The sequence below is a fragment of the Parasteatoda tepidariorum genome, chromosome 6, assembly GCF_982258835.1.
Source record: "Parasteatoda tepidariorum strain Cologne lab strain chromosome 6, Ptep-v5.0, whole genome shotgun sequence".
Lineage (NCBI taxonomy): Eukaryota > Metazoa > Arthropoda > Arachnida > Araneae > Theridiidae > Parasteatoda > Parasteatoda tepidariorum.
The window spans coordinates 18325301-18349398 of record NC_141760.1 but is presented as its reverse complement, the minus strand read 5'-3'; the positions used below and the strand labels follow the sequence as shown (position 1 = coordinate 18349398).

Sequence of the window (24098 nt, the reverse complement as noted above, 5' to 3'; positions counted from 1 at the left end):
GATTTATTATTAATTTTCTCCAAAATTATTTTAAAAATTACTAAAGATTAAGTTTATAAGAAAGATTACACACCTAAAAATACTGCGCGAAATTTTGTTAGATAATAATTTATATTTTAAGATTATTTTTTAATAATTTGGAATTTAAATTTGAGTGATTAGAAAATAATGATAGGTTATTACTGTTGGAATTTAAAAGTAAAAGTATGATAAGAATTACAACAAAGTTCAAGATTATGAAAATGTCAACACAGCTAAAAATTCTGCTCGAAATTTCGTTAGGTAATAGTTTATATTTTAAGTTTTTTTTTAATATGTTGGAATTTAAATTTGCATGAATAAAAAATAGTGATGTTATTACTGTCGAAATTTAACAGATGTAATAAAAGATATCAAGTTATTATTCTGAGCTTAGTGTAGAATCGTAAAGATATTTTGTAAACTTTACAGGTGGTGATTTTTCTTTAGTGTATCTTATCTCAAACTTTTAAATAATAGACTATGATTTCAATACTCACGATGCCTTTAAGTCAAGATTTCCTTGCATTAATCATTTCGGCATTTGGTCTAGTTTACAAACATGCTGATTTTTATATTAGCTTTTTCCTTCGGATTAGCATGTGAGTAGCATTTCAAACTTCACATGGCATAGTTTTATTCCAATCAGAAAATAAATTGTATTATGTCATGATACCATTTTTTTCCAACTAAATATATTAATTTGTTTCTCAGCACAGTTGGATGACATGTCAAACTATATTGAGATGAAAATGTATAACATAAAAATAAGTAATTAGTTTTTAAAAAAATTTAAATCTTGTCATAGTGAAGTAAAAATAATCAAATGCAAAGATGGTTTAATTAAAAAATATTATTTTTGGTCGGGTAAAATTTTATTTTATAACCGACGTTGAAGAGCAGACTTGATTTTAAGTTTATTATTATCAATGTTCAACTCCGTAGCCTTTTAAAACCCAATCCATAAGCCAAGAGAACTCCTAGATCAAGTATTGAGACAAACTAGCCTTCGTGGAGGACTTTTTTGATAGAACTAACTGCATTTGAGTTACATGGAGAGGAAAATCACGAAAACCTCCCATGTTGAGCCCGATGGCAAGAGACTCTAACCCACGATCATCTACCACTGATGGTATTTTACGTCAACACTGTGGTCAGTGCGTGCAGGGAGCAGAATTCTTATTAATCTGCTATCGCTGAGATTCGAACCTGGGTCCCCTCATTGGAAGGCTTTCCTTCGTAAAATTGATACTCTAGGTAATTATTCCCCAGAAAGCACTTGCGTTTTAACCCTTTCACTGCCAACCAAGTATTGATTGTTATCAATCATTGAAGAGTGTTATCTATTGCAGGTTGTTATCTATCATTTTAAAATCTATCATTGAAGAGTGTTAATCTATAACGATTAAATCTTAAAGTTAAATTTTCTTATTTTAGCAACCATTTCAGTTTTTATAATTTACGAAAAGTTTATTTTAATAAACAATATGTTTGGTCATGCGCAAAGATCATGTTTAATGCAAAGATAGGTCGATAATAATGTGCATCTTGCAAAAATTTGATTTGTTTTATTGACATAAACTGTAGGGAAGAATTTCGTTCGAAGAAGATCACTCTCCATGGCGTGATCGGCAACAAGAGTGTTTATAAATTACAATTATTTATTCTTATTTTTATTTGTGTCATTAATATTAATTGATGATTTAATAAATTTTGTAATTTGTGTGAAAAAGCAGGATGTTGATACCATCCTTTGATGAATTATTTAATATCGGTATATTTCAGTTGATATCCATGTTTAAACAAGTTAAACTTATTAATACCTATTCAGCTTATTTCCAAAACGTTATTAGTTTGTTCATTTCTTATCCGATAAGAAATTTGACTTTGCTATTCGTAAAAATTCACATAAAAAAATTAAGTAAGTATTTGTCTCAAGAATCCAATTATAGTTCGTTTACCTGGAGTTGGCACTTGGCTCCACCTCCGTGGACGAAGAGTTCATATCAGCTAGGGAGTGAGAGGAGAAATGTCTCCACGCTTGAAATTGAGACAACCCTTAATGCACTCCAGACGCAAATAATGAATTCTTTTGCAGTCACTTACTACGCTTTATCATCTGCTGTTACACCTTTCGTTACTCTAGCTAATTAAATATATTTTAAATTTGAAAACTGCTGTTTTACCAGCAAAATGATTCGAAAAGGGCAAACTATTCACTCAAAAGAAAGAAATATCAAATTCATGACATATTTAATGCTAAAAAAATGTACATAAAGATTTCGAAATAAATATTTTTGTCATACGATGGCCAAATAGCAACCTTGTTCAGAATTGTTCACATCCTTCTTCCAAAAATAGCGAAATAGTATCGTCGGATACCACGTGACGAAGGAGGAGCCAAGTGCTAACTCCTGGTGAACGAACTATAATTCTTGGGTATGAATATTGAACAATTTTCAGGAATTTTATGTAAGTAACAACATTCGGACATAATTTATTTGTGCTGAGATTTTTACCGTTGGGAGCAAAGGGATTTGACCGTAATTCTAAAGTTCAACAATTTCATTCTAAGGCTTAATAAATAGGTTTATTTACTTTTTTACCAAAATGGAATAGCACTTGGAAGAGAACAGGAATTGCCGATTCAGGTAACATTGTATCAAAGTCGATCCTGTTGATTCTCAGGTTAAGGGACCACCTGAATCTGAAACTTTTTGAAACTCAACCTACCTAATGTCCCAAAGTAATGTCAATTTTATTTATTTAATTTACTGATTTATTTTCTTATTTAGTACCCATTGACAAAATGGGTGTTGTTTTGGGTTTGATGGCGTGTGCACGTTATTTAGACGCCATCACACTTTTCAACTGTGTTCGAGAGTAATAGAAAACAGTGCGTATGCGTTGCTATGGCGACGGTTGTTGTTTGTTTATTTTTTTATTTTCTCCAGAAGGCATTTTCAGTGTATTTACATAATAATAATTTAAAGTATTTTTATACTAGTTTTATTATTAACTTACAATTACTATCTTGACGGTGATTTTAATATAAATATGAATACTGAAGAAAGAAAAGTATTTTGTGACGTCTTAAGACACATGTATAGGCAGGACCAATCTGACGAGAAACATCAATTGAGACAGTTTTTGCAACCCATGATTTGAAATGTTGTGATGTTTATCGAAGTCAATAAAGAAAAGAAAAAGACCATTTGACCAATGGAATAAAGCGATCACAATTTTTAACTTTTTTGTTTACTTTTTTATTTTCTTATTTATTTATTTATTATTAGTATTATTAATAATAACAAAAATAATATCATTATCATTAAATCTTTAATTTTAATTTTAGCACCATTTTCACCAGAGTAAAACGGAATATTAATTATAGTTTCTTGAATGCTTGCAGTTTAAGTAGGTTTTTTTTCATTATATTTCAGGGGGAAGTCAAAATAATCCAATGGAAAATCCAGATCTTTTCTTAGGGGATATAGCTGGCATAGACATTGAAGTAAGAAGTTAATACTTTTGCTTTAAAAAAAATGAATAATTAAGCTAATTTTTAAGTACGCAGTTTACCAACTGAAATAAGTAACAATTAGCGTAACTTTAAAAAGTGAATTTTATAGTTTAAAAGTGAAACCTAGGTTAAGTAAAATGTCGAAGCGTTATACGATGAGACGGCCTACCGAAGTGCGAAGTTAGCATTCTTTTCTTAACTTTATTAGATGGGATAGAAAAGTAAAATGCAAAGTTACAGAGCATTATTGATTTAGCTCGCCTTGATTCAGAAATATTAATGTTAAGAAAAAAATATGTTTTAAACACACATTTGTTCATTTACACCGTGATGTGACTAAATAATCTAAATTTAAAAACTACATTTCGATCATTAAAACATCATAAGTTGAAAATTAAAAAATTAGAACACATCTTAATTTTCAATTTTGATATTAAATAAAATTATGATAACTTAATAAGAGGAAGTTATCTCATAATAACAACGTGTTTGTTTTTTGTTAGATAATTTTGGTTAGTTTGCGTCAATTATTTTTAGTTTTACTCTTAACATGAATGAAATCGACAATGATTTGTTGGATTTTAAGGCTAATAATTTCTTTTTAGCAATGTCTTATAAACTATAAAATCAGGAATCATTAATTCAGGAAACTCTCACTTTGATTGAGAATGATTCGATTGTTTCGTTTGTATTCATATTAAAATTATACTGGCTGAAACAGTTTAGCGGTAACAAACTCTGTGGGTTGGTAAAGCATATCATAAAAGTAGAGAACTATATAGAAACCCACAATACCCAGTCGTATGGCTCTAAATGGGCCCCTGCAATGGTTGTACCTGTGAGTTTAAAATTGTAAATTTAACTGTCCAAATCACATTCACTCTATGCTAATTTTAAGTTTTGCTAAAAATATTGTCATATTTTCCCTTCTAATACACTCAGAAATAGCTACTGTAAATAATTTATACATTTAGCGACTAACTAGTCGTGAAAAAAGTAATCTCTTATGGACTAGAGCAAAGGGAACCACGAATGACTTGGCTGTGACAAATAAAGATAGATTTTAAAAGAAAAAAATTTAAAGGATAAGAGAAGGTTAGATCCCAAGCCAAAGACCAGGGGGCATGGAGAAGAAGGCTGGATCATGGCGTGAAGAGCCTAAATAAGTAATCGAGTAGCTAATAGTCAAACCATCAAGTAGTCAAATCGATAAAAATCCTAACTTTTTGCCAATTGAATACAATTTTTGCAGCAAAATATGAGTTAAATAAATGTAACGTTTCAAATGCACAAGACAAAGAGTACATTACGAAGAGGCTCCCCTATCGGCATAAGAGGACATTTCAGCATAAGTTGCTATGTAATTCTAAATTATTGTGGTGTATCTTACCTACCCTTCAAGTTTCTAACCACTGTATAGAATCAGCCGGTGTAATTAAACTCTTCTGTATTTGACAGGATAGAAATGCAATCACATCTGAGCGACAGCGATGGACAAATGGTGTTATTCCTTACAATATAGACCATACAGCTAGTAAGTACTCTTATTTTATTTTTTTAATCAATATACATAATGACCATGTTTAATATAGAATTGTAGAATTCTTGTCAGGGATGAAGTAAAATAAGTATTCCCATTATGGGTCGGAAATTAGTATTCAATCAAAAAATAAAAATAAACTAATTATCAAACATCTGACCAATCATGAATGAGAAAAGGTATACTTAAATATCAAAACATTTTTGATTGCTGAAGACAAATTTGCTAAAAAAAATTTTGTTGTTGTTGCTAATTCCCATCTGGTCTGACGGGGTCAGACCAGATCAATGAATCCGTTGATATTAAGAAAATCCGAAACCAGAATGGGAGAGGAATGAATGTCGTTCCAGTCCAGCCCTAAACAGTTCAAGATGTGCTCAGGTGATGCCTGGTTTTGTTGGCATTTAGGGCAAAGAGGAAGGATCTTTTGATTTGCAGAAAATGTGAGACTTTTCAGGTGTCCACTGGCCAGTCGGGATAAGCAGGTGTTGGTTTGCCTGTCACCAGGAAGAGATAGAGAGAGACCTGGTCTTTTTGCTTTATACCAGTAGTGAATAGGTGGAAGCAGCCACTTTTGTTTGTTCTGGGCCTTTTGCCTTGCAAAAAGTTCAAGGTATGTAAGCTCTGAGGTGGAGGGGACTGAATGGTCTAGTCCCTTCTTTGCAAGAGTGTCAGCCAACTCGTTGCCGTGGATATCGACGTAAAAAATGTTTTTTTACCTCCCGATGGTGTTCCTGCCTTGACGGGGCGGTGAGGCTTGAGGGCACCAATGACCCGGAGGGCTATGCCGGAGGTAGCTTGCTACTGGTAGGGTCTCCCAAGCCGGACAGGCCGAAGGGTAGGTGCCAGACTAAAAAGAACACCACCAGGAGCCGAGACAGTCTTCTACCTCACGGTGCTCCGGTCTTTGGACAACAGAAGCTACATACCCCCTCCCATGAATCAGTTGAAATTTTTTTTTTTATATATTTGAAGTCATTTGATCGCGGCATATCGCTAATATTTTTTTTAATCAAAAATCAGAAAATAGGCTGTGAAAAAAGGACATTCAAAACTAATTTGGGGGATTTCATCAGCATCTAGCATACACAGTAAAAAAAAATTCGTCCGAATTTTATTAAATTCAACGTCAAAATTAGTGGTAACTACTTTACACCAAAGTTGTTTAGTGAAACACCATACATAACTCTTGAATCTAGAGTTTCACTACACCAATGTTCTTTCACGCTCATTGCTGTAAAGTAGCCACCACCACTTTTGTTATTCAGTTCAAGCTCTGTTTAAAATCTTAGTTTTTAATTAGAATTATTATGACAATCTTAAGTAACAAGTTATTTTTATACTTTTCATTTTGATGATTCTTTTTTTTAAAAAATGAGACCTGTCAAAAAACTTTCTAGATTACGAATTATTTTAAGCTAACTTTTTGTTACGATAAGAAGCATCAAAATACTTTGAGCGTAACAAGCTTTACGGACGCTTATAGTCAGGTATGCCGACTACATCACTTTCGGCAATAGATTTTCTGAAGAGGTAGAGAATAAAACACTAAACTTTGTCCAATTTCTCTTGAACTTTAAATGGCTCATCCCAAAATAGCATGAAATAAGGGAAATTTTTGTTTTAACTATTGAACTCTCAAATTACACTAGCGTTAAAAAGTTAAGCATAAATATGTAAATTTATTGTCATAAATTTACACATTTAAAAGCATAATAGCATAATTTAAAAGCATGAAAGCATAAATGTGTAAATTTATGATTAAGTTTGGACAATAGTGTATGTAGTGGTGGGCAAGCAAACCTTATATCAAATTTACAAAAACATGAATAGCGCATTTTAACATTAATTTTGTTACCACTTAAGAACGCTTTCTCACGAAACGGGAATTGGTATCTTTGCTTAGTTTTTACAAAATCCACTAACAAAAACATGAATCGTACATATCAACTTAAATTTTGATACCGTTATAAAAACATTTCTCACAAAGCAGAGCAAATTGACATCCCTACCTAGTAAATTTGAAATGTGCAAATTTATACTTAACTTTAGGACACTAGTGCACGCGTAGTGGTGCGCAAACAAACCTTATATCAAATTTGCAAAAACATGAATAGCGCATTTTAACATTAATTTTTCTACCACTTAAGAAAGCTTTCTCACAAAACGGGAATCGGTATCTTTGCTTAGTTTTTACAAAATCCACTAACAAAAACATGAATCGTACATATCAACTTAAATTTTGATACCGCTATAAAAACATTTCTCACAAAGCAGAGCAAATTGGCATCCCTACCTAGTAAATTTGAAATGTGCAAATTTATACTTAACTTTAGGACACTAGTGCACGCGTAGTGGTGCGCAAACAAACCTTATATCAAATTTACAAAAACATGAGTCGCAGATTTGTAACATTAATTTCTCTATTACTAAGAACACCATTCTCACAAAGCGAAATTGACATCTTTGCTTAGTTTTTACACAATCGATTAACAAAAACATGAATCGTACATTTCAATTTCAATTTTGCTACCGCTAAAAAAAAAAAAAGATTTCTCAGAAAGCGGAGAAAATAGACATCTCTTCATAGTTGGTAAATCAGAATGTGAAAGCTGAGTGGAATTAATTTCATTTATAACATAAGAATGTAAAACTTTCCGTTACTGTAACAGAGGACTTAAAAAGTTGCAATAGAATAATACGGTACTTGCAAAAGATTGGCTATAAAAATTAAAGTACGATTATAATATAACTGGTTTAACTGTATCGCATTTTATAAAAAGAAGAAAAGAAAGAAAAAAGCAGTTTATTCTTGAAAATTGGAAACTATGTACGATGACAGTTAATGAACGATTATAATATCATATGTTTTATTATATCGTGTCTTATAAAAAAAAAAACTCCTTCTTGAAAATTGGAAGCAATTTCGAAAATGTGTCCCTTATAATAGGTTTTCTCAAAAAAATTATATTCATATTCTGTGATAATATTTTATATTGTGGCAAAACATACACCAGAGTATATTTAATGAAAATAAATTAAATTTTGAGAAATGACTTCATGTTTTGACATGCAATTTTATTTCCTATAGGTCGATTAGCATACGTAATAGGAATGGTTATGAATCATATATCTAATAAAACTTGTATTACATTTAAAAAACGCACAAACGAAGAGGATTACATTAATATTTTTCGAGGACAAGGGTAAGTAAGACAAATAATTAATTTTTCAAACAATATTTTAAAATTTTGAATTTACCAAACAAGCTAGAAGTTGTGTGTTTCTATAATAGCAACCACTGAAAGTTTCTGAAATGCAATTTATCAATATTTTTCAGAAATAAAAAATTTAAAGTTTGATACATTATCAATGTACAGATGATATCTGATATTTAGCTTTGAAATTAGTTTCTAAAATGTCCGGCAATTGTAGGATCATAAAGACACGATTTCCAGTAGAACATCGAAGTCAAGCCTCACTAACTGCTGTCAGTGATGCTTGTTTTGATCAGCCTGCGTAGGCAATGAGGGTACACGGTTATCAGTCTCGTTAAGCTATTCTACACATAAAGTACTCGACATCACGTGCAGGTCGTCGGGCTCCCAAAAAAGAAGTGCCATTTCCTTTGCAGAAGATCAAAATTGATATGGCATGTCTTTGGATCATCTTCAGATGTGCTTCCCAGACCGTCTTCAATAGCCCATTGGGTGAGTTTTATCTCCCATATTTTCAACGCAACCCTACATCCAACTTTTGATTCGTTGTCTCTTTATGTATTAAATATAAGTTTGTGTAGTAGATCATTATGTATGAGATCTATAAGATCACGCGTGAAGTTAGAATATCAAAAATGGCAGATTCGAGTTTCGAAAGTAGTGCCAACGAAATACACAATTTCAAAAATTTAAATTTTCTTATAAAACTTCCTTATATCTGAATTATATTAGTTTATTGTATTACTCCCATGTTGTGAGACCGACCCTACATCTACTTTCGATTCGCCATCTCTTTATATATAAACTATGATTTTGTTTGTTAGATATTTACGTATAGCATCTTTAATATCACACGTAAAGCCAGGATATCTAAAAATGGCAGATTCGGAGTTTTGAAAGTACTGCCAACAAAAATTTAAATTTTTATATAAAAATTCATTGCATCTAAATTATGTTACTCTATTGTATTAACCCCCCATTGTCAACCCGACCCTACATCCTACTTCAGATTCGTCATCTCTTTATAAATTAAATATGATTTCGTTTATTAGAGATCTATGTATGAGATTATTAACATCACACGTAAAGCCAGAATTTCTAAAAGTGGCAGATTCGAGGTTTGAATATAATGCCAAAAATGTCCAATTCCAAAAATTTATATTTTCATATAAACTCTCATGACATTTACGTTATATTACTTCTTAGCAGCCTTATACGAATCAGCCTTTTAAATACACCTGTTTGTAGAAACTCAACTGCCTTGGGTTTAATGATTTCAAGTGATTGCAATCATAGAACTCAATTCAACTTTCAAATCTATATAACCCTGTTGGGGAGATCACAATGGGAAATGAGATCCGGGGGATCATAATTTTTTAACATAAAAAAGTTCTAATAAAAATTCCAGATAAACCCATTTTTATGCTTTTTGACAAGAATGAATGTAATTTTTTTTTGTAAAGGGATGTGATTACCGAACATTTCATATAAATGGAACAATGTTGTTAAATAATTTTATGTTACTTTATACACTTTCAGGTGTTACTCTCATTGGGGTAAAACAGGAGGCATGCAACCTTTGTCTCTTGGCGTAGGTTGTGAACCATTTGGAACCATTCTCCATGAACTTAACCATGCCATTGGATTTGCTCATGAGCACAGCAGATCTGACAGGGACAAATATATTTTCATTGAGCGAGAAAATATCAAGGAAGGTATGGTTGAATTCCATTATTGAAAATTTTATTAGGAATGACAAAAAAAATTAGTTTTTTTGTTACTCAAATCAATTCTTAACTTACATCTACGCTTCCGAAACATGTTTTACAATGAAAGTATCAGATATAAAGCACGTAATAGCACTTAAATCCACACTTACATTGCGGAAGAAAATATCAAGGACTGTCAGCTTGAAATCTATTACTTAGAATTTAATTGCGAATGACAAAAAGAATTAAATAAGTTTTTTTTTTGTCAGTCAAATCATTTCTTAACTTACATCTACGTTTCTGAAGCATATTTTACAATAAAAGTAGCCAGGTTCGAGTCCTGTCACGGACGCATAACACAATATTTCTGATGCACGTTAAATCTGTCGAGTCTCAAAGTCCTCCATGTTCCCACAACAAATCAATACCTCTGGGGGTACTGATCCAGGAGTTTCCTTGTCTTCTGGATTGGTTCAAAATTACAAGGCTACGGAGTTGAACGGAAGTAGTCGTAAACCCATGAAATTGGGTCGGCTGTTCAACGACGGTTATAAAATAAAATAAAAGTAGCAAAGATAAAACACTTAAATGTTTCACTACAAAAAGAATACCAAGGGCTTCAAATTTGCTTGTACTTCGTTACTTTAATCTCGGTTATTTTATCAAAATGATCAACTGTGTTTATGAGTAAAATTTCTCTTAATTTAATATTTCCTTTTTTCCCATTTACAGGATTTGAAAGCCAATTCGTGAGACTAAAGAAGGACCAAAACAGATTAATCAATAAATTTGATTACGATTCTATCATGCTTTATGGTGAAAATGCATTTTCTAAAAGTCTTTATAAAAAAACAATGATTCCATTAAAAAAAGGAGTTAAACTAGTCGGTCCCCATGCGAAAGATGAGATGAGTCCTAGTGATATATACAGAATCAACGTACTGTATGAATGTAAGGATTATCTGTAAACTGATTTCTTTGCTGTGTAAAAATAAAATGTGATGTAATAGGAAAATAAAAGAATATTTAATTATAGTATATGTTTAGAGAAAATTAATCAACTTACACTTACCACTTAACACATTAATGTAAAACGAACAAACTTATAAGATACTTTTTATTTATTCATATAACTAAGAGGCTTCGTTTAAAATCTCTGTCTCCATAAGCAATATGAGATGAATCCTAGTGATATATGCAGAATCAATGCACTGTATGAGTGTAAGGATTATCTGTAAACTGATTTCGTTGTTCTGTAAAAATGAAATGTGATGAAGTAGAAAAATAAGAGGATGTTTAATTATACATGTTTAGAGAAAATAAATCAACTTACACTTACCACATTAATGTAAAATGAACAAACTAATAAAATAATTTTCATTTATTCATATAACTAAGAGGCTTCGTTTAAAATCTCCGTCTCCATAAGCAATATGAGATGAGTCCTAGTGATATATGTAGAATCAATGCACTGTATGAGTGTAAGGATTATCTATAAACTGATCTCTTTGTTGTGTAAAAATGAAATGTGATGAAATAGAAAAATAAAAGGATGTTTAATTATACATGTTTAGAGAAAATAAATCAACTTACACTTACCACATTAATGTAAAATGAACAAACTAATAAAATAATTTTCATTTATTCATATAACTAAGAGGCTTCGTTTAAAATCTCCGTCTCCATAAGCAATATGAGATGAGTCCTAGTGATATATGTAGAATCAATGCACTGTATGAGTGTAAGGATTATCTATAAACTGATCTCTTTGTTGTGTAAAAATGAAATGTGATGAAATAGAAAAATAAAAGGATGTTTAATTATACATGTTTAGAGAAAATAAATAAACTTACACTAACCACATTAATGTAAAATGAACAAACTAATAAATTAATTTTCATTTATTTATATAACTAATAGGCTTCGTTTAAATCTCCGTCTCCATAAGAAATCTGATATGAGTCCTAGTGATATATGTAGAATCAATGTACTGTATGAGTATAAGGATTATATGTAAACTAATCTCTTTGTAATGTAAAAATAAAATGTAATGATGAATTATGTTTATTACAATGCACGTTTCGACTTACATTTATAATGCCACACAAGAATGGCACACACAAAGTAGAAATGCATAAAAGTGGCATTCTTTATCGACTTGAATTTATATGAAAAGAATTTTCTAATGCAGTCTATTACACATAGAGTGCTTTATTTTATTTTTATTTTTCTTAAAAAGAAAACGTCATGTCGATTATAAGGTGTCTGAAATTACAGTTTCAATTTTTTAATTTAAAATTTCGGGAGAGATTCATTTCAATTTCTTGCAACACCTATTTTTAAAATAAGGAAAAAATTTGTTTTGAAACCATGTAACTTGTTTTCGTCAGTAATTTTTCTAGCTTTCTTAAAACGTTCGGTTAAATTACTTTACTGTAGGAGTATCCTCTAGAACCTCTAGACTCATGCCGGCGATTTGACAATTAGTTCTAGAATTGTGAATGTTTAAATTTGTAACGGGAAAATACCATATTCGGTCAGTCTTCACTCTTTGAAATGCAATTACGGAGTTAAAAGTCGGCATTTTTATTTGTGAACTTAGCTCTAATTTTGTTTCGAAAATACCAGTTTGTTCAAACGTTATTGCAATTTTGCGTGCTTCTCCCTAATTTCTTCCCAGCGTGTTTGCTATGTATATGATCATCTATCCAAAGTTGTTGAAAATTTATTTCCCTTCGAAAGATCTTTATCTTTTTATAATATAAACTCGCTCTCGAGTAAATGGCTTCAAAGAGAGCAACAAAAAAGGGCATAAATATACAGAGAGAGTACATGTTGCCAGATATAAATCTTAATATTTATATTGAAATTATTAAAAATAAAAAATACTTAATAAATAGCTCTCAAAACCGTTCCCAGTTAAAATTGTCATCAGTCACGTCCTCCTCCGTGTTATTAAAAATATTTAAAAGCTTTGCAACAAACATATTTTTTTTTTTAAAGATCATTAAGAATATACAAATTTCGAGATAAAAAACTGTGAGTGATTTCATTTATTATCCCGATTTGTTATTACATATTTTAAGTTTCAATAGTTTTTAACATTCTGGGATTTATTATTCATGGATTTAAATTCGTAAAGAATTCAACAGATGTTATAAAAGATATATTAAGTTTTTATTCCATGCTTTGTGTAGAATAATAAAGATATCTTGTAAATTTTACAGGTGGTGATTTTTCTTAAGTGTATCTTATCTAAAGCTCTTAAGAAGTAAATGAAGATTTTATAAATCACAATGCCTCTAAGTCAAGATTTTCATGAATAATCGATACGGTATTGAGTCTAATTAACAAACATGCTGATTTTTATGCTGATTTGTTTCGTAGGATTAGCATGTGAGTAATGTTTCCCGTTCTATTTTACATATTTAAGTTCGATCCAGAGAATGAAATTGTGTCGAGATTTTTATCATAATGTCATTTATTATTTTATCACCTAAACATATAAGCATGTTTTTAATCACAAATGGACATTATGTTAAATAATATTGATACGATGATGTACATTGCGCAAAAAAAAACGGACCACACTGAATAAATTTTAATCTGATGACCGGATCTTCACGTTCTAGGACTCAATCTTAATGGTTTGAGGGGGTGACTTCAAATATGCTAATTAATTAGTACAAACGATAATTAAAGTTACGAAATCTGACACAAACACGTACTTTCTCTGAATAAACATACCTTTTCCCCATGCGATCCGGATTTCTGACCTCAAAATGTAGGGGATAGCCACAATCTGTGAAATATGGTACCAATTATTTGCTCAGTAGAGTGGTACAAAGTTTGTACCCCTTAATGTTAATTTTACTTCTTGCGTATTTCGCTAATTTCGAGAACTTTTGTATCGAATGGGAAAATTTTTGCACTAAATTATAAAATTCGTTTTTTCAAAGATAATTCCATGCAAAGTATAACTTTAAAAAAAATCTTTATCATTTTATTTAAGAATAGTCGTAAATATTTTGAATTATAAGGAATAAACATATTTTCAGTATTTTAAAGAATGTGCTTTTAAATAGCAAAATATTAAATTTGAGAAAAATCCATGGAATAATTCCTGAGAAATCATATTTTTATAATTTGATTTCTCAGGGCACGATTCGACCAATTTTTCCATTCTGTAATTTAAAATTGCGTTTTTAAGATCATGCAAAAATATTCAAATTTTTTTTAATAAAATGATAAAAATAATAAATATTTACTAATTTTTCAAGCATGAAATTATCTTTGGAGACATAAATTTTATAATTTAGGGCGAAAATGTTTTAATTCGTTTAAAATGTTCTCGAGATACAGCGAAATACGCAAAAAGTATGAAAACATTAAAGGGTTCCAAACTTTGGACTATGAGGACCATATTTCCCAGATGGCGTCTACCCACTTTAAAAATGAAAAAAAATAGGCCAGAAACCTGAATCTGTCGAAAAAAATGCTTTTTTATTCAGAGAAAATACGTCTTTGTGTAATGTCTTAAATTATCGCCAGAACTAATTAATTAGTACATTGGAGATCTCCCCCCCCCCCAAGATTGAGTCCTCTTTAATCTTCATCTTTCATAAAGAAAAAAGAGGAAAAAATATTATGGGTAGTACTTATGGAATACACTATAAATAAAAATTAGAGAAAATATTCTAAGAAATAAAATTCCAGAACTCATCTAAATCAAAAATACTAACTTCTCAGAGATTATGGGTTTAAAATATCCTCTGAAAATTTATATTATTTTTCAATAAAATTAAAATAAACACCTCTTCAGTTGCGTAACGAGCACACTTTAACAAAAGTCAATTACTTTTTCGAAAATTAATAACATGGTTGACAATTTTTAAAAATTCAAAAAATGAATAAATATTTCCCAATTTTTAAATCTTTAGAGCTGTAAGTTTCGTCAATGTTTTTCTCAAAAAAGAATCAATATTTTGATTCCTGCAGTAAATCTGTGCATTCATTTGCTTGTATATCAATTATAACATCTTCTATAGTTCTCCATGTGTAAAATTGTAAAGAACAAACATTCAAAAAAATATCGAATGCTGATGTAAATAACGTGATGTAAAAATTTTAATTTTCGAAATGCTGTTTCATTTCACAATTTTATTTTAGGCTTACTGTGAAAAAAATTACCTTAACATTCTAACTTCAACAGAAAAAATCCTTAAGAATTCCAATAATAAGTATTTAAACATAAAAAAAAACCTGCCTGTGAAAAATTTTGCGTTTGCTGTAAAAACCACTGCCTTTATTACAAAAAAACTTACGAAACTTTACAAATAAGGCAGTTATAAATAAGGAGTATAAGCAATAAATTATTTTTCTATACTTTTGCTTATGTTTGCTTAATGTGATGCCTTAAAATTAAATTATGACACCTAATAATTAATTTTAATGTCATAAAAAGTTCAAATTCTTCAATTCGTAACGACTTTATCATAAGATACACTATGATATGTTTATTTACTTTCTGTACCAAAATTGCGAAATTTAACTTGCAGTATAATTATGTAGTTTAGATGGCATTAACCCGAGACCTTTTCTGCAGATCGTTATTAAATTGACTCTCACCTGAATCTAAAAATTCTTGGCATATCACCCACTTTTAATCAAAATTGTGCAATTATAATTAATATTGTTTAAAGGTTTTTGAGGAAGAAAATATAAGGTTGTAAGCTGGATTATATAACAAAAAATTTAGAAAAGGAAAAAGGACATTTGGATTATTATTATCATTATTATTGTGTTATTTCAGTATGATCATAGTATCATAAAGTCTGTATTATAAATTTCATGATTAATTTCATAGTCTATAATTTTATATCTCCATCAAAAATGTTAAGAGCTTTAGTTATAGCTTTTTCTAAGATTGCTGCAAGAGTAATTTTTCACTATGTTTTAGGGGGTCGTCAAGAAAATCCAATGGAGAATCCAGATCTCTTCTTAGGTGATATAGCTGGCATAGACATTGAAGTAAGAAATAAATTATTTTTCTTTAAAAGAATGAGTAACTGAGCGATTTTTTTAAGTATACAGTTTGCTCATTGAGGTATGTAACAATCCTCTTAATTTACGAAGCTAATTTTAGAGTTGTGAAAGTAGAATCTAGGTATAGTAAAATCTCTGTGAGATACAAGATTCGAAGTTAGCGTTCTTTTCTCAAAAATGGTATGAGATGGAAGAAAAAAGTAAAATATAAGGCAATAGAGAATAACCGATTTAGGAAATCTTACCTCGACGGCATTAATACTAGAAAAAAATACTTTTGAAACACGCATAACTTCCGTTTTAATATTGATTTTTAAACAATAAAGTCAGAGTGAAAGTTAGAGAACACTCTACATAAGTAGATTTATGGGTAATATTTCTTTATTCATTCTTATTTATATTACAATACACAACTGGAATAGAGAGATGTCTATCAACGGTTTAGTGTTCCGTCTAAATTGAAGCCTAATATTGTGTGCAGTATAAACCTCATATTGTGGAAATCTTCGAAACCACACTCTTAGAAATATAATTCTCATTTCCGACCATTCAGCAATCCTTGACCTGTATTTCGTTAGAGAATTATTTCATCCCAATATCACATGCTTTGTGATGCAATGTGAGCTCTCAAATATCTGACAAAAATGTTTCCTCAACTCGGAACCTCATCGCGGAACATCGTGAGAGATCGTTAACTAGAATGACAAAACTTGAACGAAGACTAGATGATCGAAACTATAATAAGGAAATATATGTTTACTTTTGGCAAAATACGTTTCCTCAACGAAGTGACAATAGTTATTACGTCATTTGGACGGAAAGTTCGCTCCGCACATATATCAGGAAACTGTTTCGTCAACAACGAAGAAAGCTTCGTGAAATTTGAGTCTCCATTTTTTACAAAACAGGAAAGAGGCTAAAACCGCTCTATTACTCACCAATCTCTGTTTCCTGTATGCTTGAGGAAGAGAGATATAATTTGTCTACGGTAAGTACTCCCCCCATCACAAAGTCTGAGACCGTCTGCTGCTATGGAAACAAGAATAGCGCATTTCAGATAAAGTAACTTCTCTTCACTCTAGTGCTAATACAATAGACCGAAGAAGAAAATTCCCATCCTCTCGTGACCCGAGTCTGAACAGTGACCCCCAACCCTATTTGAAATAGTTATACCTCGTTGCCATAGTCACCACCATGGGTCCAGACGAATGGCTGGGAAGTTCTTACTTTAGACAAACTATACCTCTTCGCATGCTTCAGAACCGGTTTTTGTTTATATTCAGAGCAGGGAAAGTCAAATATTTACGTTTTGTAATGCTTTAACAGGATAGAAATGCAGTCACGTCTGATCGACAGCGATGGCCGAATGGTGTTATTCCTTACTATATAGACCATACTGCCAGTAAGTAGCTTAAATTTTTTTAATCAATTTTAAATCATCCGTAATGAACACGTATAAAATAAAATTTTGAAATCCTTGCCAGAAATTGAGTCAAAAAGTATACACATTAAAGGTTGCAATTTAGTATTCCATCGATGAAAAAATACAAATACTAACGAAATGTAATACAACTGAGAAAACGGCTAATGAAAATTTTAAAACATGTTAGATTGCTGTGGGAAACAGAACTGAAAGAAGAAAATTAGAAACACCACCGAATTTTATCTGGGAATCAAACTGGTTTTAATGTTTTTCCTCCCACAATCCTCATCGGCCATGGAGAAAATGGTAAAATTGCTCAAATCCGTTCTCCAACTTTTGGTCTTATTTTTTGATGTACTAGTGATAAAATAACTTCCAGAATTTTTCAAACATATAAAATTAACAACAGTAACTCCCACATTAATTTATGACTTTGATGATAAAAAAGCTCTTACGGTGTATTAAAATTGAAAGAGCAATTAATTACGTTCACAATAAATGGCAAGAATATAAATGTAATTATTAAATATTTTAAATAAAACGCACATAATTTTGTTGTGATAGTCAATTTATAATTTTCTTTTATTTAAAGGTGATATGTAAATGTAAAATTTTATCAGAATGGGATACCTGCAAGTGACGTAGTGTTGGTATCTGGATCCTGATTGGTTGTAGAAAAGGGACATTTGTTTACTCTTTTTTCCATTCAATTTCGAGTATGCCAAAACAGTCAAGTATCGATTCTCTTAAGTGACACATTCTATATTCTTGCACAATGATTCTTTCGTAAAGATTTCTATTCTTTCACTATATATTTCTTACTTAACACAAAGACAGGCATGAAGCCATGGAGAACATAAGCACACTAATTAAGCATCGAAGTTGCCAGGTACACAAAACGAAATATATCACGGTTACAATAAAATACTTGAGCAAATAATAAATTTAAGTTAAGTAAAAGAAGTAGACGAGAAGGAATTATATTTCAACAAATTTGATGTGCAATAAAGTGCAGTATTTAATTATTTTATAAAAGCAGTTTTTTCTTTTATCGTGCTTTATACAAAAGTAAAAAATTTTGTAAAAATTAGAAAATGATTTTAAAAATTTATTCATGATGGGTTTACTCAAATTATATTCCTATTCCATAATAATATTTTTAGTCGAACGAAAAAATTTTACAAAAACAAACTAAAGTTTTTTAAATTTTTATAATTTGTTGCAAAGTTAAGAAAAACCCATTATCTCTATGGAGAGAGCCTATTTACATCTAAGAGCACGCTAAATGGATGCCAAGCTCCAAGTGCGAACAAATATCAACATCGCCAACTCCTGAAACGACGTAGCACGGCCTTCTTTCTGCTTATCAAAAACAGCACGAGTTTTTTCCCCCATGATTTTAACATTTAAAAGCTTTTATATGGTTTTGAAAGCATAATTATATGATTTGGTAACGAAATAAAACGGAACTATATGCAGTAGCGGATGATTACTTAAATCCTATACCGCAATGCTGTTTTCTTAACTTGCAACGGTGTATAGTAATAGCCTCAGGTGTTGAAATGTATTTTTTCCCTATAGGTCGATTAACGTATAAAATAGGAATGGCTATGAATCATATATCAAATAAAACTTGTATTACGTTTAAAAAGCGCACGGATGAAAAGGATTATATTAATATATTTCGTGGAAAAGGGTAAGTAGGCATCAGAAAGTTGAATTTCTCGAATTATTTATCAAAGTCTAATTTTTAATTATATCGTACTTCTTGTAAATTTTTCCACGCATTATTTTAATCTTAAGTTGCTAATTCACATAGTTCTGTGATGCAAAATAATATGTAACATAAACTTGCACATCTAAAATCGCAGTGGTGGCATTTGCAATTTTTTTAATATAGAGAGGATATAATGAGATTGAGTTCATTCTTCCTTGTAGTTAAACACCCCTCACCCACTGCCAATTCGTCAACTGTTTTATTTCTGAAATATTGCTATTTGATAGATAGTAATGTACGAAATCGTTGGCACAACGCCTAAAGCAAGATTCAGCTGCTCTCATATTGTTTTTGTGTGGTGTAAACAAAATGTCAGATTTCAAAAATTTAATTCATTATAACCCGAATCAAATACATTTGTATTACTAATTAACCGCCTCAGACGGACAGTTGGTCCACTTTTCAAATGTATCTGTTGATGGAAACACATATGCTTTACGTAGAATTCAAAGTGCTTGACTGTCATTTTTGCACTCATTTTGACCTGTCGCAGAGACTACAATGAGTTCCGAAATAGTCACTTTTTTCATGTATTGTAATAATTGCAAAAATGACTAAAAAAGCAAAAATATAAGATATTGACTCGAATTTATTATAACCCAAATCCATTACATCTTGTATTACTAATTAGCCGCTTCAGACGCACAGTTGGTCACCTGTTCAAATGTATCTGTTGATAGAAACACTCAAGCTTTATGTAGAATTCAAAGTCCTTGCACTCATAATGACCTGTCATGTATGCAATCATTTGACCTGTCGGAGAGACTACAATGAGATCCAGAATAGTCATATTTTTTCATGTATTATGATAATTATAAAACTGACTAAAAAGCAGCATTTTTACTTGGAATGAATTCAATACATTTTATTAATGATGGTAATTGTAAAACACTCTCTATAAGGTGCATGTAAAACACTCTGTATAAGGTGATTGCTAAGTACTCTGTATGAGGTAATTGTAAAACACTCTGCCAAAGGGGATTGTAAAACACTCTCTATAAGGTGAATGTAAAACACTCTGTATAAGGTGATTGCAAAACACTCTGTATAAGGTGAATGTAAAACACTGTGTAAAAGGTGGTTGTAAAACACTCTGCATAAGGTGAATGTAAAACACTCGGTACAATAATTTTGTATAATTAATTCTATATTATTATTATTTTTTTAATTTTAGTTGTTACTCTCATTGGGGTAAAACAGGAGGCAAGCAACCTTTATCTCTTGACGTAGGCTGTGACCCTTTTGGAACCATGCTCCATGAACTTAACCATGCCATTGGATTTGCTCATGAGCACAGCAGATCTGACAGGGACAAATATGTGTACATTGAGAGAGAAAATATCATGGAAGGTATGGTTAAATTCTTTAAAAATATCTCTACTAAAGATTTGGCATGGTAATTGACTAAGAATTTCAATACGACTTACCCTCAAGAGGGAAGTGTACAAATTGCAAATCGTAACTCGGTGATCTGATGACACTCAATCATGTTTAATTAGTTTTAGTAACAAGCATTATTGTTATTACATTAATTAGTGTTTAGAATAGGAACTAAATGTACCAATATCTGAACCAAGTTCTGAGGAAATAGGTTTTTTTACGGCCAACCAAAAGGGATAAGTATAGGAAGAAATTTTTGACAATCGCTTATGGTTGACCTGGAGTAATAATACACTGATACCGAATACAATTAATCTTTGTTTGATGGGATGAACTTTTAAAAATCAATTTTACTTCATCATAAAGTCACCGTAAAAGGAAGCAAATAATAATAAATAAATAAATAAATTTAATTGTTTTAGCTTAATTTTAATTGTGTCTTTCGCTGTTTCTTCCTAAATAAGCTATTTTGGTACCTTCTTCCATTTGCTTCAACAAATGCATTATAAGCCTCGTGACATTTGTGTTCTTCATAAAGAATTTCTTCTGGCTGAGAAAACCGCTACACACTATTTAAAAATGGAAATTTTGACCATATTGACATGCCTTGTTCCGGCCGTTCAGCTGAGAAGAGCTGTTGAAGATACGGGAACAGCACGACATCACCCATACCAGGTCTGAATGTTCTGGCAGGTTTACCGCCATTGCACCTGCAAATCAAAAAAGAAGCACTAGTAGCTAACACACTAAGATTCAATCAAGAAAACACACAATACAACATAAAAGCGGGTGATTATCAACAAAAGATAAAAACACATATGGTCCACCCGGCCCATAAGACTAGTCATAAATACACTAACCTACCAACAAGTACTAGAACCAGCAAAATAACGACGTAACAAGTCTACACCGATGGCTCCAAAACAGACAATGGCGTGGGAGCTGCATTCTGTGGTTACCACAACAACCAACATACAGATACATACAAATTTGCGTTAAAACAAGAAAACACAGTGTTTCAAGCAGAGGTTTTAGCCATCAAAGAAGCGATCAATTGGTTAGAGACACACAGCTGCAAAGATGCAACAGTTTTCACAGACAGTCTAGCTAGTATACACGCTATTAGAAAAACGAAACAAAAAGACCCACACGTGGCAACAACACAAAGACAACTAGAACACCTAATCAGGAAATGGCAACACACAAATACACTGGGTGGCAGCGCACACAGGTAACATAGGCAATGAAGCAGCGGATTTAGCGGCTAAAGACGCAGCAGCAGGTCACGGAATTCCCAACGGTGTTCTGCTTCCACCATCGAGCCTAAGAAATAAACTTAAAAACATCACACGAAAACTTTGGCAAGCATACTGGGACGAAAAGGAAAAAGGCTATACAAAAAAATCATATTATCCTAAAGTAGACACAGACCGACTCATAGGCCATCCAGCAGCAATACAATTCATTACAGGACATGGCTTCTCCCCCTCATTCTTACACAGGAAGCAGCGAATAAACACAGACACATGCCCATGCGATGACACAGGTACCCCAAGTCACTACCTACATGACTGCCCACTAACTGAATCATACCACCTCAAAAAACCCAATGAACAAGGCAGAACGATATTTGCAGACACTTTCAAAAACAAGCATATTATGCAAAAACTAATAAATATTCTAGCCATGACCAGGAACATCACAGACAATATGTCATAAACCTTATAATAACTTTGTAAAAATACTGGCAGCAAATACAATCATAGGGTGTCAGGGCTCCAGGCAAACCATTGCTGCTGCATAAAAACACACTCTGGCCCCACCCCTGACCAGAAAACATTTGGCAGGCAGTCAGTCAAAACAAGCTGTTGTCCGTGAGGCTAATTTAAAAAAAAAAGAAGCCTACAAGCTCGATCCACACAAACAAGAGATGGCTTAACTGTCGATAAACGCACACACAATAATACGCTAATCTATATCATGATCCGCCAAAACACTGCCTCAACTACTACTCATAATAAAAATAGGTAAAGCACACAATACAACATAAACAAAACATACTTACCACGCAATCAACCACGGACTGGCTCACAATAGCAGAAAACGTGACTGATCACCACACATGCCTCCCCACTGACCCTGCTCCCAGTCCCTGGGGACAGATAGTGAATCTGGAGTTTTTCAGCTACCCGTGATGGCCATTTATGTTAAATGTAAAAAAAAATTCAAAAAAAATATTTAAAAATTTTTTAAAAAAAAATAAATAAATAAAATATCTGTGACGTGACTAGCTATTTTATATTGTACTGTTATTGTCGATGTCCATTCTTCGAGTCTGTAATGTAACACTGCTAGTTAATCTACGTAAAATTAAATTGTCGCTACTAGGCCGGGATAGCCTGGTCAGTGGGGTGCCGGGCCCATGTCCAAGAGTTCGTGCGTTTGGTCCCCGCCGGTCAAAGACTCCCCGTGTAGTAAATGGTGACTGATGCACGTTAAATCTGTCGAGTCTCAAAGTCCTCCATGTTCCCATAACAAATCAATACTTCTAGGGGTACCGATCTAGGAGTTTACTTGTCTTCTGGATTGGTTCAAAATTACAAGGCTACGGCGTTGAACATTAGTAGTCGTAAACCCAAAAATTGGGTCGACAGTTCAACGGCGGTTATAAAATAAAATAAAAGTACTGTCAACCCGTATGAAGAATGGTCATTCAGCTAGTGGCTAATAGAAATGATCCCTTAACACGTACACTATTAAATATCGCCTATTATGTGAACGAAAATGTTACGTTAAGTTATGTGTAAGAAATTATGTGAACAAAACCATTAAATTATAAAATGATAATTTACCAATCGCGTTGAAGGCTTACATTTATGATTTTAAATTCCTCGACAGATATTTTATTAATCTGATTAGATTAAAAGTTTTAAATTGCTACAAGTACCTGCTTCAGAGACTGGGAAATTGAAGATTTTTTCATGATTACAGGAAAGAAAGTTGACATTTAAAAATAACTTTTGAAGTTTTTTTTAAAGAAGAACCACGTTTTTGAAATAATTGAAATCGATGAAAGCTACAGCTTTAGATATTTTTGTGTTGTCTGAGTAATAAATGATATAAAGTTTCACTTAATATAATATTTTCCTTTTTTCTCATTTACAGGGTTTGAAAGCCAATTCATGCGACTAAAGAAGGATCAAAATAGATTAATCAATAAATTTGATTACGATTCTATTATGCTTTATGATGAAACTGCATTTTCAAGAAACAGAATTGATAGAACAATTATTCCATTAAAAAAAGGAGTAAAACTAATCGGTCCTCATAAAAAATATGAGATGAGTCCTAGTGATATATACCGGATCAATGTACTGTATGAGTGTAAGGATTATCTGTAAACTAATCTATTAGATGTGTAAAAACAAAATGTGATAAAATGTGAAAATAGAATTACGTTTATTA

At 31.6% G+C, this 24098-nt stretch overlaps 2 protein-coding genes across 2 annotated transcripts; both read left to right on the top strand.

Moving 5' to 3' along the window:
* Window positions 1–511: 511 nt before the first annotated feature.
* Window positions 512–13267, top strand: LOC107441048 (astacin-like metalloprotease toxin 5). Its single transcript, XM_043053144.3, has 7 exons — window positions 512–620; window positions 3462–3532; window positions 5000–5075; window positions 8173–8287; window positions 9839–10014; window positions 10741–10959; window positions 13236–13267. The coding sequence occupies exons 1-7, from the start codon at window positions 581–583 to the stop codon at window positions 13250–13252; spliced, it is 714 nt and encodes a 237-aa protein (XP_042909078.3). The 5' UTR covers window positions 512–580; the 3' UTR covers window positions 13253–13267.
* Window positions 13255–24098, top strand: LOC147807663 (astacin-like metalloprotease toxin 5). The gene is made up of 6 exons (XM_087165488.1): window positions 13255–13404; window positions 15968–16038; window positions 17380–17455; window positions 19058–19172; window positions 20428–20603; window positions 23799–24098. The coding sequence occupies exons 1-6, from the start codon at window positions 13365–13367 to the stop codon at window positions 24032–24034; spliced, it is 714 nt and encodes a 237-aa protein (XP_087021614.1). The 5' UTR covers window positions 13255–13364; the 3' UTR covers window positions 24035–24098.

Bases quoted from the DNA above. Each gene is read 5' to 3' on its own strand.
- LOC147807663 (XM_087165488.1), top strand. From the start codon at position 13,365: ATGCTGATTTTTATGCTGATTTGTTTCGTAGGATTAGCAT. The intron at 16,039-17,379 runs GTAAGAAATAAA...ATGCTTTAACAG, and splicing joins TAGCTGGCATAGACATTGAA to GATAGAAATGCAGTCACGTC. The intron at 17,456-19,057 runs GTAAGTAGCTTA...TTTTCCCTATAG, and splicing joins CTATATAGACCATACTGCCA to GTCGATTAACGTATAAAATA.
- LOC107441048 (XM_043053144.3), top strand. From the start codon at position 581: ATGCTGATTTTTATATTAGCTTTTTCCTTCGGATTAGCAT. The intron at 3,533-4,999 runs GTAAGAAGTTAA...TGTATTTGACAG, and splicing joins TAGCTGGCATAGACATTGAA to GATAGAAATGCAATCACATC. The intron at 10,015-10,740 runs GTATGGTTGAAT...TCCCATTTACAG, and splicing joins GCGAGAAAATATCAAGGAAG to GATTTGAAAGCCAATTCGTG.